Source organism: Phoxinus phoxinus, assembly GCF_949152265.1.
Source record: "Phoxinus phoxinus genome assembly, chromosome: 1".
In the NCBI taxonomy this organism is placed as follows: Eukaryota; Metazoa; Chordata; class Actinopteri; order Cypriniformes; family Leuciscidae; genus Phoxinus; species Phoxinus phoxinus.
Window position 1 is genome coordinate 6008613 of NC_136876.1, and position 15534 is coordinate 6024146.

The 15534-nt window shown below is 38.7% G+C and overlaps 2 protein-coding genes across 3 annotated transcripts in view; one reads left to right on the top strand and one right to left on the bottom strand.

Annotated features, from left to right (window-relative positions):
- The window catches only part of LOC306985625 (uncharacterized protein), a 30965-nt gene extending 16739 nt beyond the window's left edge, over positions 1-14226 (top strand). The window contains exons 2-3 of one of the 2 annotated variants that reach the window (XM_079588089.1): positions 10484-10737; positions 12010-14226. In XM_079588089.1, coding sequence (XP_079444215.1) covers positions 10704-10737; positions 12010-13730 — 1755 coding nt within the window. In that variant the 5' untranslated portion in view covers positions 10484-10703 and the 3' untranslated portion in view covers positions 13731-14226. Of the gene's footprint in view, positions 1-10483; positions 10738-11949 lie in introns of both variants that reach the window. The other variant, XM_079588088.1, reaches the window with a different exon arrangement.
- Positions 1999-3525, bottom strand: LOC307009736 (zinc finger BED domain-containing protein 4-like; the record flags this gene model as incomplete). The annotated part of the gene is made up of 1 exon (XM_079633766.1): positions 1999-3525. One exon carries the CDS (start codon positions 3523-3525, stop codon positions 1999-2001), a length of 1527 nt encoding a protein of 508 aa, XP_079489892.1.
- Positions 14227-15534: the final 1308 nt, after the last annotated feature.

The window sequence follows — 15534 nt, forward strand, 5'->3', positions numbered from 1 at the left end:
GATTCCGTCTCTCACAGTTGAAGTGTACCTATGATAAACATTACAGACCTCTACATGCTTTGTAAGTAGGAAAGCCTGCAAAATCGGCAGTGTATCAAATACTTGTTCTCCCCACTGTATTTGAACACTTGAATGTAAACCGGAGATTGGGATCAATAAACCGCAGGTTTTTGTTATGACTGCATCTCCGTGTGTGCTTTATAGACGTGTATCGGGAGAGACTCCTCCGCTAACCTCAAAGGGCTAAAGAAAGTTTTAAAGAAGATTAGCCTCAATAATTATTGAAGAAAACTTGCACTAGAGATCGATCGACGAGATCGAAAGGACTGTAGGCCTACTATGAATTATCTTCTCAAGAAAACTTGGAAGCTGTGCTGTTCACAGCCAAAGTGAATGGAGGCGATTTATGAATAAACAACGCATCAGCTGTGAGTACGAGAATGTAAACAAGCAGCACAACTGATCAATGAATCTGAGCTTGGTTTGAGGAAGCGCATGTAAAAAAGCTTTTAAATGTTGAAGAGGTAGATGATTGCATGTCAACGTTGTCTCACAGACAGAACTTTGGGTTAAGATTGTTAAAGGGTGACATGCTAACATCGCTGCTGAAGGACTGCTACACTACAAACTTTCCATAAATTCTTCTCCCCACAAGAACTCTGGTCAAGCTTACTTATTTTATGTATTGGAGAAATCGAACAATTTGGCGAGCCAGCCAGGAGAGACTGACAAGAAGAGAACTCACCAACTGCAACAAGGAGTAAACCAAGAACTCACCAGCTGCAACAAGAAGTAAACGGAATAATTTTCGAGTATTTGAAGTTAAAAAGACTGTGGACACAATTTATTTGAATCAACTGGATCCGGTCTCAAATATCCTAATTTGATGAGTGAAACTTATCATCTCTCTAAAAGAACATCTTCTGAAAAGAAATAATAGTAGACCAGTAAAGATTTGTAGTGTAGTCACACATACTGTGTATTGTTTAGTATTGTAGAAACTGTATAAGGTTTGGACCTTTTTCATGAGTCTGTAGGAACTAGAGGTGTGCGATACCGCTAGATTTGGTATCGATCCGATACCAAGTAAATACAGGGCCAGTATCACCGATACCAATACCGATACTTTTTAATAATTAAGGTGGATGCGTCTTCAACCTAAATCTAAATGAATTTTAATGACTTTTCATTTGTTTTTGTGATTTGCATTTTGGGTTATTAATCAGTACTACAAAAGCTTTTGTTTAGAAACAACTTTTGGTTACTTCTGTTTTATTTAAATAAACAAAGTTACAAAATAATTACTTCACAAATATAAACAATGTAAAAACTCTTTTCAAGTAGCATGTTAACAAAAAAAATTATCCTCTTTAGTGCACTTCTTTTCAGGATTTTTTTTCTTAAATAAAGTCACAAACTTTTAATTCACAACAAATATTATAAAAAATGTAAAACAAATTCTCCTCTTTAGTGCACTTCTTTTCAGGATTTTTTTTCTTAAATAAACAAAGTCACAAACTTTTAATTCACAACAAATAAAAAATGTAAAACAAATTCTCCTCTTTAGTGCACTTATTTTCAGGATTTTTTCTTAAATAAACAAAGTTACAAAATTATTACTTCACTAATATAAAAAAAGGTAAAAACAAATGATCTTTTCAAGTTTGTTAACAAAAATTGTTTCTCCTCTTTAGTGCACTTCTTTTCGGGATTTTTTCTCTTATATAAACAAAGTCACAAAGTTTTACTTCACAATAAATATAAAAAATGTAAAACAAATTCTCCTTCTAATACGATATAATGAGAACAAAATAACGTTTCTCTTTAGTGCACTTCTTTTCAGGATTTAAAAAAAAAATTATCATAAATAAAAACCAATTACTGTAAATACAAAATATAAAATGTAAAAATTAAACAACACCCAAAGCCTTCAGTTCAAAGAAATACTCCCAGAATCCCCTGTGGTCCCTGTTCCCCTGTGCAGAAAAGAGGTTTTGGTTAGAGGTTTTTGTTCAGGAACAGAATCATGTTCACATTTTTTGCTTTTATTGCAGATCGCCTGTGACTAATTAACTGTCCTGCCTTTGAAAAAATCCTCTCAGCTGGCACTGATGTTGCAACCACTCCCAGGTTTTTCTTCGCAAGTTTGCTAAGAGAGGGGAATGTTTGTGCGTTGTTTTTCCACCAAAATAGTGTATCCTTATTACGAGGAATTGGCCTCTCTTCTGAGTACCTGCGCAGTTCAATTAGTGCATCTGTGCTAGTTGTCCAATGCAGCTGAGATGCAAGGACCTGAGAGTCAAAATGTTCCCATATCCCAACTTTTGCTGCAGGTGGGGATGCAGGAGCCCCTGCAGACAAGCTTGAACTAGTTGTAGGGGCTGAAGCAGAGCTGGTGGCAGAGCTGGTGGCAGAGCTTAATCCAGATGTTGAAGGTGCTGAGGTCTCACTCATTGACTGCATTTCTGTAATGAGTCGAGCTTTTACAGGCTCAACATTTGCAGAGTCACGGAATCCCAGGTTTTTGTCCAGATAGGTGCTGACAGCAAGACCATAAAATGTCTCAATAGACCTGAAACGATGATGGCATTGTGCTGACAGCTCAGCAGCTAGCTTGCTACCTTGTCGCTCAGAAGCTGAAGCAGTTTTCAGGAGCACTGAAACCAGGGGAATCACCTTCGAAACTGAAACATGTTTTTCAGTAGATACCTCCCTGGTTGCTTCTTCAAATGGTCTCAGTGCGTCAATAGAGAGACTGATAACAGACCATTGCTCCTCATTCAGGCAAAGCGAGCTCTTGCCAAGTAGACAGAGAACTGTGGTAACTGCCTCTTTTTGCTCCAACAATCTCTCCCACATGTAGAAGACAGAGTTCCACCTTGTCTCAACTGCTTGAAGGAGTTTATGTTCAGGGAACGTCTGCTGCTTTTGGATTTCTTTTAGCTTGTCTGCAGCTCTAGTGCTGTGGTGAAAGAAAGTAACTATAGCACTACTTCTCTTCTGGAGTTCTAGTATGTCAGGGTGAGCCTTGAGAGAGTCTTTCACCACCAAATGTAAAGTGTGTGCGAAACATGGGTAGTGTGACCAACCAGCTTTACGCACAGCAGCAACCATGTTGGCGCCATTGTCTGTTACTACAGCCTGAATCTTTTCTGAAATGCTCCATTCTTCCGCAATTCTGGTTAACTGCGAACAAATATTGTCTGCAGTGTGTTGTCCAGAAACAGAGCACGTTTCAAGCACGTATGCCAGCATTTGCCAGTTTTCATCTATGATGTGGCATGAGACTGTTAAATATGCCTCTGTCGCTCTTGATGTCCACATGTCAGTTGTCAGCACAACATTGTCCACACTGCTTAATGCCTTTCTGGCCTTAGAGGAGCACTCTTCATAAAGTGCAGGTAGTTTCCCCTCCATCAGAGTTTTCCTACTTGGAATTTTGTACCGTGGCTCAAGTGTCTTTACAAAATTCCTGAAGCCGACATCTTCCACTATGGAAAGAGGCTGCAGGTCCTTCACAATCATTTCTGATTGGCGCCTTGTAATATCCACTGCTCTTGGAGAATCAGCTATTGATTAAATAATAAATAATAAAAATAATTAAGTCTGGTGCACATCTACGTGTAGTTTAAATATAGAAACTAGTATCCCTTTCACAGCTAACACAAAAAGGGTAATTATATTCAAATATTAAATATGACCTACATTATATTCAGTATATTTGTTTCAGTTCCAGTAAATGTATTCATTTAAATAACACACTTCAATGGAATTAATGTATTACTTCTAGGTCTTAGCATAATTCTTAAGTTGACTAAAGTAACAAACGACCAGTTGTTAATTATTATTAACTAATGCTGAAGATGACTAAAATATGTCTTTCATCACTCTTATCTACCTGGATATTCTCTGCCAAACTGAAATGCCTCTGGCAGTGACTTCTGCCTCTGAGTCGCGGGTCTGTCGGGGCCAGGGGGTGGGGTAGGGGGATTTTTCTCCACCTCTCTCCGTTTCTGCAGCTCTGCATTTTCTGGTCCGTGATTTTTCATATGCTTGTACAAATTAGTTGTATTGCCACTGTATTTTAAAGACTTTCTACAAATGGTACAAGTCGCTGTTGTCTCATTTTCGGCCTGAAAATACAGCCATACAACGCTCCTCTTTCTGTCTGCTGCCATTCTCCGCCTCTGACTGACTGCTGTTAGAAATGCGCGGCTGAGCGGCGCGCGCGCCTGACTGCTGGTGGTAGCGCTAGTGGTGAGTCACGTGACGGTACAACACAGGAGAGGGGGAGGAGAGCAGTGTCGAGCACGAGCAGCACTCTTGAGAGCTTGCTCTGCTCTGTGACAGCAGCAGCATTTTGAAAAACACGGCCAGGTCGCAAAACGAGAGAAACTGAAACTTAAGTATCGATATTTTCATGTTGATATCGATCAATACCGATACCAACGTTGGTATCGATATTATCAATATTAGTATCGATCTGCCCACCTCTAGTAGGAACCTTTTAAATTATTTACTTAATTATCCTGAAACTGTTGGAGCTATATAAATAAGTTTTATTGCTTGGCCCTGTTCTCTTGAGTCTCTAAGAATCATTTAGGAAAGAGGTTTGGTCCGTTCTCATGGGAGCGGGAGCTATTGAAATAAAGTATAAGTTTGGTCCTTTCTCTAGTCTGTAGGAATTGTTAAAGAAACAATTTAGTCCGTTCATCCAGAGATTGTAGAAACTGTATCAGGTTTGGTCCTTTCTCTGGAGTCTGTAGGAATTGTTAAAGAAACAAATTAGTCCGTTCATCTAGAGATTGTAGAAACTGTATAAGGTTTGGACCTTTCTCATGAGTCTGTAGGAACCTTTTAAATGATTTAGTTAATTCTCCTGAAACTGTAGGAGCTATAGAAATAAGTTGTATAGCTTGGCCCTGTTCTCTTGAGTCTCTAAGAATCATTTAAGAAAGAGGTTTGGTCCGTTCTCATTGGATTGTAGGAGCTATTGAAATAGTTTGGGACTGATGTTGCTGCAAGAATTGGTAATTCTTGACTGGGTGCTAATTCAGTAACCAATATTTTAGTTTTGAATTAAACATTCTAATTGTGTTAGAAACTAGAAATTTATTTGCCTTCTGATGAAAGATGCAGAAAGATTAAAATTCTAATGTCTAAGGGACAAATTTAAACCAATTCAGGTTAGGACTCAGAAAGAACTGAACAAGTCTTATCAATCAGGAGTTTTCTTTTCTAGAAATGAAACAAAGAAACTTAATCTAAACGTGAATGTTTTGTTTTGAATGTAGGATTGAAAATTAAGTTGAATTTGTAAACTAATGATTTGTCTGTGTGACTGAAATGGTCAGTCTAAAAGACTGCTGAGAATTTAAATCAGAATAAGCTCATGTTACGGCTCTAACAGATTTTGTTTTGTTTCCACACCTCTGAGGGCACTTCTCCTGTACTTGCCATGGAGTCTGCACTACAAATGGTAATGACCCTGTACTGAGGCCAACAACAGAAAGACATGGAACAGAACCTCTAAATGTTAACATTGATCAGATGATGGACAATCTGAATGCATATTTGGGCAAACGGCTGGAAATGAAGAAGTGCCATGATGACATGTGCCAGAAGTATGGCATCAAGCACTCAGAGAGTGGACTATGGGCCTTGGCGGACATTAAAAGGGCTTATGGAAAGATGCAGCACCTAAGTACAAACACCTACAGAGATGGCTTGTCTGTGGTTTTGGTAAAACAAATTCGGCAACATTTGCAGAAGTGTGAGGCTGACAAACATTAAGACAACTTCAGCAAGTTTTGCCATGTAAACTGATTCAAGATGAAGCATCCAGAAAACAAATGCCATCAGTGGTGGAAGCTAAAACAAAACTGCATCATGACAAGCAATGCAGTAAGGATGACCACAAGGAAATTGGACTATGCCCTTTTGAACGTGTCACCGGCCGGCCCATGTCCAATGAAAACCTAACATCTGACAGCCTTGCCCAAACTGATGAAAGATTCAGCCTGGTAGGACACAATGCCAAGAATCAATTTTCACCATTAGAATCCAGGAGGGAAAGCCTTCAGGATCTCATGGTAACTAATGAAGCAGTTAAGGTGCAGAGAAGAGATGAGTGGACCGACGTAGTGTTTATCAGAGTCCAGATATGGCGGGACTAGGGTTTTTAGGCCCTAGCTTGTCGCCTGAGGACGAAGACATAAACATACAGCCAGTGATAAACACAGTAGTGTCCTGCCAATATAAATAGGGACAGTTTTTCAGGCAGTTAGGAATTAAGCGTTTAAAATATTTTCCTTGGCAAGATACGATTCCCTTTTTTTTTTTGTGATTGTATGTGTTCCAGAGGATGAGCAAAGACATCCAACGCTTAGACTGCACTGCATTGGCAACCTGAACATCCACAGAACACAACACTATCCGTCACTTCCGCAAGATCACAACTTCAAAATAAAAGCTTCCAGAGGATACAAGCATTCAAGAGGATGCAAAGTTTCACCATGAACTCTTATACTGTAATTTCAAGAAGGAACCTGCATACAGCATGTGTACATGATATCTATTTGTTTTATGTTCTTTATTTTTTTATGTGATCAAATTATAATCAAAGGAAAGTTTGAAAGATTTTGTATTTTCAGTTATCAGATTAATTTACATTGTGACTGTGTATCAGATGTAATCCACAGATGTAATGTCTGTGTCTGCAAAGCTGTGTGCCAAATGGCCCATACAGATGAATGGCCCATTCAGATGTATGGCCCACAGAAACTGATTGGTGTGAATGAATGAAAAGAATCAGCATTGCTCAGAGTGGATTAGCAAATTAGATCGATCTCCTGTGGGAGGTCCTAACAGTTTTCTATTGTTTGTAGCCCATTTGTCTTCATGTATAAAGTTCTGTCTCACAGACAGAACTTTGGGTTTTAGATTGTTGAAGGGCAACATGCTAACATCGCTGCTGAAGGACTGCTACACTACAAACTTTCAATAAATTCTTCTCCCCACAAGAACTCTGGTCATGCTTACTTATTTTATGTATTGGAGAAATCTAATACATTGGCGAGCCACCCATACCACTGGTCGGCCAAATACAGCAAAATCTAACACTATGGAACTGTGTAAAATAGAGAACAGTCAAGGAAATGGACCGTATGCGGTCAAGACTGTGCTAGGGTGGGTGGTTAATGGCCCACTCAATTCTTGTCCCTCTATGGATGAAACTGGATTAATGTCAGTGATGGCCAACCACATCTCTATGGAGAATCTTCAAGATCTGCTTGCTAAATTCAACTCTTGCTACTAATCTTGACATTTATGCTCCGCTAATGTCACGAAAAGTCACATATGTCCGATCCGCTCCTTGGTATAATGACAATCTACGTTTTAAAAAGGCTGCCTGTCGGAAAAAGGAGCGCAAATGGCGTCTTACTGGGCAGAGTGTCTACTATCAAGAGTGGAAAGATCTTCTGCGGGAATATCGAGTTCTTTTGGAGACTGAAAGATCCTCTTTTTTTCTCTCAGACTATTGAAAATAATCAAAATAATCCCAGACACTTGTTCCAAACTATAAACAGACTGCTTCAAGTTAATCAGTCTACCACTATGCCGGCTTCTCAACAGCTCTGTGACTCTTTTTTTATGTTTTTTTAATTCAAAAATGTATAATGTCCATAAAGACATTCATGTTAACTCTGACTGTGCCACTCCATCCTTTTGTGCACCTGGGTTCACTGGTGCTCCTTTCACTGACTTTACATTACTGGATTCTGAGGTTCTTTCTAGGGAAGTATCCAGCATGAAATCAACAACTTGCTTACTGGACCCAATTCCTACGGATCTATTTAAACCCTGCTTCCCTGTGTGGTGTCAAATTATCCTTAGAATTATAAATGAATCATTGGAAACTGGGGTCGTACCAGCAGTATTAAAGACTGCTGCTGTTACGCCAGTACCCAAGAAAGAAAATGTCACTAGGGATGATTTGAACAACTTTCGTCCCATTTCTAATCTTCCCTGTTTGGCAAAAATACTTGAGCGTGTTGTTGCCTCTCAACTTCGTAACCATCTCACAACCAATAACCTCTTTGAACCCCTTCAGTCAGGTTTTCGTAAATTTCACAGCACGGAAACAGCGTTGGTCAAAGTAACCAATGACTTGTTAATGGCCTCGGATTTTGGTTCTACCTCACTTCTCATTCTTCTTGACCTTAAAGCTGCCTTCGATACTGTGGATCACGGTCTATTACTTTCCCGTCTAAAAACTGCTTTTGGTGTATCTGGTACAGTTCTGGACTGGTTTAAATCCTATTTTACCGACCGTACCCATTTTGTCTCGATGGGTGGCTTTAGGTCTTATACTTGCTCGGTGCTCACTGGTGTTCCTCAGGGATTAGTTCTGGGTCCACTGTTTTTTAACATCTATTTATCTCCTCTTGGACATCTGTTGCAATCGCTCGGTCTTAATTACTATTTGTATGCAGACGACACTCAAATATGCATCCACTCTAAACCTGGCGAAGATATTGATGCTTGTTATCTTTCTGTCTGTATTTCTGAGATTAAGGCATGGTTGAATAATAACTTCCTTTGCTTGAATAGTGGGAAAACTGAGGTTATGCTTATAGGTTCCCGTCATCAAATTCGCAAAGCCGCTCAACTATCCATGTCTGTTGATGGCGCTGATTTAGTGATCCTGAGTAAGATGAGGAACCTTGGTGTAATTTTTGACTCCTGCCTCACTTTTGATCATTTTGTACAGAGTACTGTGAAGGCATCTTTTTTCCACCTTAGAAATATAGCCAGACTGCATCCTATCTTAAATTTAACTGTTGCTGAAAAACTGATTAATTCATTTGTGGTCACAAGACTGGATTATTGGTAACTCTTTACCGCGTGAACTCAGGGAAGCACAGACTTTGGGTATTTTTAAAGTTCTTCTCAAAACTTATTTTTTTAAACATACATTTAATTGCTGATGCCTTTTCGTTTGGTGTATCGCAGTTTTTATTATTAACTTCGCAGTTGATGCTTTTATTAATTTCTGTTTTATACATCTTTGGTGGATTGTGATTTTATGTTCAGTGCTTTGAGAAGCCACTTTTAAAGGCGCTTTCTAAAATAAAGCTTATTATTATATTTTTCTAATGTCTGGGCTCCTTTATTGGGGCCTGAGGGGTTTTCTGGGTCCTGGAGGTGTTCTGACATGCTCTGACATTTGTGCTTATTTCTGTTACTTGTGACATTTCCATGGCTGAAGTCTTATTACACTGCATTCAACAGAAACTATGCTACAATTAGTGTTGTCACGGTACCAAAATTTCAGTATTCGGTACAGATACCTGTGAAAATCCACGGTTCTCGGTACCAATTTCAGTACCAAAGCTAATTTAAATTACATTTGCATATATTAAAGTGTATATCCATTTGTTAGATAACATTAGATAAAGTGACCTAACAATAGTTATATACACTGAAGCAATTATTCTCCTTGGGGTAATTTAAAAATGTAGCCTACTAATACATTTTTAAAATCAAAGGTTTTATCATGAACAATCAAGTGTTTTGTATTAAATAACATTCACAAACATACATTAATGTTGTAAAAATATATTGTTCACTCAATGTGTTGATGTTAGATAAGGCACTAAGTAATGTTAATGAATGGTAGTGTTACCAACTAAACAGGAGATAAAACTTGTTTTGTTTGACTTGACTGTCCTTTTATTTAATCCAAAATTGTGTTCATATTTAAAAGGCCTTTTAAACTAGATACAACCGCACACGATACCACTTTAGGGGCCGTTCACATATCGCGTTTTATATATATATATTAAATGCATTTTCTCATTTTCTGAGAATTTATGTTTCAAGCTTTGACTGCAAATGTCACGTCCATAATGCTGGAATTGCCCAGCTGTTTTACAGGCTTTTATCATGTATCCTGACTCAAATAATGTGTTTCTAACAGCAAACACTCAGAATAAAGTGAGATGATCTGCTGATGATCCTGAATGGCTTGTTGAATGAGTGTTGATAGTCTGAGGCTCATCAATATTAACAGATCTGCTGAAAACACTCTTTATTTCATGACAATAGTTCCTGTTTTCACCTCATTTATTATGCTGATGTCTCCAGATCTCCTGTAAATTGACACTTAAAGCTCATTTCATTGGTGTCAGCAGACTGAGGGTATTTGTTGGATACTATATGAAAGTTTATTTCTGTGTTTGTTTATGAACTGTTTTTCTTACCATTATTTATATTTGAAAGAATTAAAATTAGTGACATTATTTTCTTTATTTCTAGATACCTGTATTTTAATTAAGAATAATGTTAGGAATTAGGATTTGCATAAAATAATAAATTAATTGGCATCGGTTACTGTACGGTGAATAGATAGACAGACATAAATGCTTCGTGTCATTTATTATAAAAAAAACTCAGTGATTTATATTTTTGATTTTGGCAGATCAACTCCTCCCACACTGGAATTCATCATCAGTGAAGCTCCTCCCACTGCAATCACATCATCAGTGAAGCTCCTCCCACAGCAATTCCCCAATAAATGCTGTAAATTCCCGTCAGCTACAAGTGGAGACGAGCATGAAAGCATCAGGAAGAGCTGAAATCTGCAGACTGAGTTTATTAAAGAGGACAGTGAGAACACGAGTGATCCAGAACCCTGCAGAATGAAACACACTGAAGATCCTGAAGAACAAAGAGGTTGGTGTTTATTCTTCATTTATTCATGATGCTGAAGAACATTCATGTTAGAAACATTCAAGCATTTCATCACATTTAGATAAACAGTTACACTATGAAATGGTGCAGAATGTTCTGGGTTTTCTTCAACAAATGGTCAGTAAAGGGAGATTTGAGACACTTTTATATTGATTATCAATATCAGATCAAGCTAAATACTATTTTACATTTATTTTATATCTGGTTTCCAATTTGCAACAAGGGTACCAGAATTTGTCATTTTTAACTTTATTTTTTAGGAATAATCAGTAAACACCAAGTTACTGATAAAGTTGTATTAATGAAATATCATACAAGTTATTCATAGTTATAGAGATTATTCTTACATTAACTTTGGTAACAGGGTTGACGAATACAGTCAATGCTACAGTTTGTGTAAAAATGGATTGAGATTATTCTCTTGTCTTCCCATCATGCATCAGAAAGAGCCCATATGATGTCACCTCCTGAGTGTCACAGTTTTAAGAAATGCTCTGTTTTTGAAAAGAGGAAAATCATGTCAGGAGTAACAGGGTTGAGTGAAACATGTAGGACTAACGTTCATTTAAAACTAGTTAAGGCCGCGGCCGCTGTGGCAGCTTTTTCACAAACATAAATTGAACATAAAACAAATAATAATAATTAAAAAAATAAACAATGCCTCTTGAGGCTCCACTCCACTTGAATGTTAAACGTTTGTGTTATTTCTCACAGGGTTGTTCACTTGAGCTTGTGTTTCTGGTGTCCCACTTTCACATGCGCATGAATGGAAGTCTAGTAAGGAAAAGTCTAGTGTGAACAGCCATTAATAATTAAAAAGTTTTAGTAAAATAAATATCAATCTGAAAGTTGGTGTCAAAACACGGCAGTATTGTACATTTTAATGTTAATATCATGTTAGATAATTGTGTCATTGATCAAATATATTTAATAGTTCTTGCTAAAGAAACATGGGATCCGTGCCTAAAAATAATAATTGCAAGATAAATTTGCCTCATTCATGGAAAGTTTCAAGGACATATAATCAATTTATAAAAAGGCATGGAATTATCATAATTTATTATAACAGTTGTCTACTTTCTACCATTACATCAGGGCTCACTTTCATGTCCTTTCACTTTATATTTCTCTCTTTGAATATAAATATTTTAATGTACTGAAAATTAAATATAATATTTTTTTCTTTGATTTTAGACCTGATGGAAGCGAGTGATGGGAGTGAAGAACTGAGAGAAGTGGAGGAGGAGAGTGAAGAACTGAGAGAAGTAAAGGAGGAGAGTGAAGAACTGAGAGAAGTAAAGGAGGAGAGTGAAGAACTGAGAGAAGTGAAGGAGGAGAGTGAAGAACTGAGAGAAGTAAAGGAGGAGAGTGAAGAACTGAGAGAAGTAAAGGAGGAGAGTGAAGAACTGAGAGAAGTGAAGGAGAGTGAAGAACTGAGAGAAGTGAAGGAGGAGAGTGAAGAACTGAGAGAAGTGAAGGAGGAGAGTGAAGAACTGAGAGAAGTGAAGGAGGAGAGTGAAGAACTGAGAGAAGTAAAGGAGAGTGAAGAACTGAGAGAAGTAAAGGAGGAGAGTGAAGAACTGAGAGAAGTGAAGGAGGAGAGTGAAGAACTGAGCGAAGTGAAGGAGGAGAGTGAAGAACTGAGAGAAGTGAAGGAGGAGAGTGAAGAACTGAGAGAAGTGAAGGAGGAGAGTGAAGAACTGAGAGAAGTGAAGGAGGAGAGTGAAGAACTGAGAGAAGTGGAGGAGGAGAGTGAAGAACTGAGTGAAGTGGAGGAGGAGAGTGAAGAACTGAGAGAAGTGAAGGAGGAGAGTGAAGAACTGAGAGAAGTGAAGGAGGAACATCATGTCCAACCTGGAGAAAAACCCTTGAGTCGCTCAAAGACTAAAAATAAATGTTTAAAGAAAAGAAGAGCCAAGAAATCTTTCACCTGCACTCAGTGTGGAAACAGTTTCACAACCAAACGATGTCTTGAGATTCACATGAGGATCCACACCGGAGAGAAGCCGTTCACTTGTGATCAGTGCGGGAAGAGTTTCAGTCAATCATCACACCTTAATGTTCACATGAAGATCCACACTGGAGAAAAGCCGTTCTCATGTGATCAGTGCGGGAAGAGTTTCAGTCGATCACCATCCCTAAATCTTCACATGAGGATCCACACTGGAGAGAAGCCGTTCACTTGTGATCAGTGCGGGAAGAGTTTCAGTCAATCATCAAACCTTGATCTTCACATGAGGATCCACACCGGAGAGAAGCCGTTCTCATGTGATCAGTGCGGAAAGAGTTTCAGTCGATCATCATCCCTTAATCTTCACATGAGGATCCACACCGGAGAGAAGCCGTTCACTTGTGATCAGTGCGGGAAGAGTTTCAGTCAATCATCAAACCTTAATCTTCACATGAGGATCCACACCGGAGAGAAGCCGTTCTCATGTGATCAATGCGGCAAAACATTTCTCTGTGCAGCAGCCCTGAAGATACACCTGATAGTTCATATGAAGGAGAAGCCGCATTCATGTTCTGTGTGTGGAAAGAGTTTTTCACGGCTTCACATTTTACATGCACATGAGAAAACTCACACTGGTGTGAGAGAGTACATGTGCTTTGAGTGTGAGAAGACTTTTACTACAGCAAACAGTTTAAAACTGCACCAGAGAATTCACACTGGAGAAAAACCTTACAAGTGTTCACACTGTGACAAGAGATTCAGTCAGTCATCATCTCTGAAAACACATGAGATGATCTACACTGGAGGAAAACCGTACAAGTGTTCACACTGTGACAAGAGATTCAGTGTGTCATCAAATCTGAAAACACATGAGATGATCCACACTGGAGAGAAGCCGCACACGTGTGATCAGTGCGGGACGAGATTCTCTATTAAAAGTCACCTGAAGCGACACATGAAGATCCATACAGTGGAGAAACCACATAAGAACTACAACCTGGTTAAGAACTACAGGAAACTATGATCTATGTAATTGCAAACAAAGGTTTCTGTAACAAATATTAAGTTCTGCTTTTCTGATGCATGAAATAATTGTCATGCAATAAAATGCAAATTAATTATTTAAAAATAATACAATGTGATTTTCTGGATTTTTGTTTTAGATTCCGTCTCTCACGGTTGAAGAGTACCTATGATAAAAATGACAGACCTCTACATGCTATGCATGTAGGAAAGCCTGCAAAATCCCCACTGTATTTGCTTGAATGTAAACCGGATATTCTGATCAATAAACCGCAGCTTTTTGTTATGACTGCATCTCCGTGCATGCTTTATGGACGTGTATCGGGAGAGACTCCTCTGCTAACCTCAAAGGGCTAAATAAATTTTTAAAGAAGATAAGCCTCAACAATTATTGAAGAAAACTCGCACTAGAGATCGATCGACAAGATCGAAAGGACTGTACTATGAATTATCTTCTCAAGAAATCTTGGAAGCTGTGCTGTTCACAGCTGAAATGAATGGAGGACGATTTATGAATAAACAACGCATCAGCTGTGAGTACTAGAGTGTAAACGAGCAGCACAACTGATCAATGAATCTTAAGCCGCGTTTACTCCGAAATTACCCGGAAATTTGTCCCAGGAACTTTTTTTTGCCCCAGACCGGTTGCTTTCTGCGTATACACCGCGGTCTAAAGTAACGGGAAGATTGTGTAAACTGCGCGCGACTGCTCCTCCCAATCGGCCACGGACAGTAATCAGTTTTGAGCGCCACATTTATAATAAGTATGGAGTAGATTCAAGCTGTGCTGCAGTTGTTTGTGATCTATTGGTTTACTAACGAGGTAATAAACAAAACGTCAGAAAAGAGACGAGCACTGATACTAAAGCGTGTTCAGAAAGCTCGTAATGCTAGATATAAAATGTTATTAGCTATGGTGGACATTGACCGTGAGATGGCTGGGACGAACGCGCAGAAAATTTCCTCTTCCACTAATACGCTTAATAAAGCCTGAACCTCGTCGTCGGTCTAGCGGCCGTTTTTTTATTTATCAAATTCCATATATGCAGACAGACACTCGTACTGCACGAATCCACGAACCGCAATAGATTTTAATGGCGTTTAAAATTAAATGCTGCGTGGAGTCATTCAATCAAAATACGGCATGAACACAACCAATCAGCATGTTCAGCTCACAAGTCCCACCCCCGAAAGTTCCTGAACTTTGAAAAAGTAATACCTCGCCAGCAAGGACTTTCAGACGGGGAAATATTTACCCGGAACTTCATTTAGACCCTGGTTCCTGCGGTGTAAACACACCGAGTACCAGCCCAAAGTTCCTAGTTCCTGGGGAAAGTTCCTGTGGTGGAAAGGGTCGGATTGAATGTTTGAGTAAACGCATGTAAACAAACAGACAAACAGAGGTTTGGATTGTGCGTTTAAATGCTAAAAGAGCTGCTAGTATTTGTGGCCTGTATTAAATGATGGATGAGGAGATTGAGACAGCCGCTGTGGCCGAAAAGCTTTTAAATTCACGTATTGCAACGCTTAGAGGCAAATTAGGAGTATGCACAAGGAAAATAAAGGAAATTAAAGTTCCGCTTGCTGAAGGTGGAAAGGTTGAAGAGGTAGGTGATTGCATGTCAATGTTATTATTCTCTCTTTGAAGATAAATATTTTGATGTACTGAAAATTAAATTTAATATTTGTTTCTTTCATGTCAGACCCGGTGGAAGAGAGCGAGGAGAGTGAAGAACTGAGAGAAGTGAAGGAGGAGAGTGAAGAACTGAGTGAAGTGAAGGAGGAGAGTGAAGAACTGAGAAAAG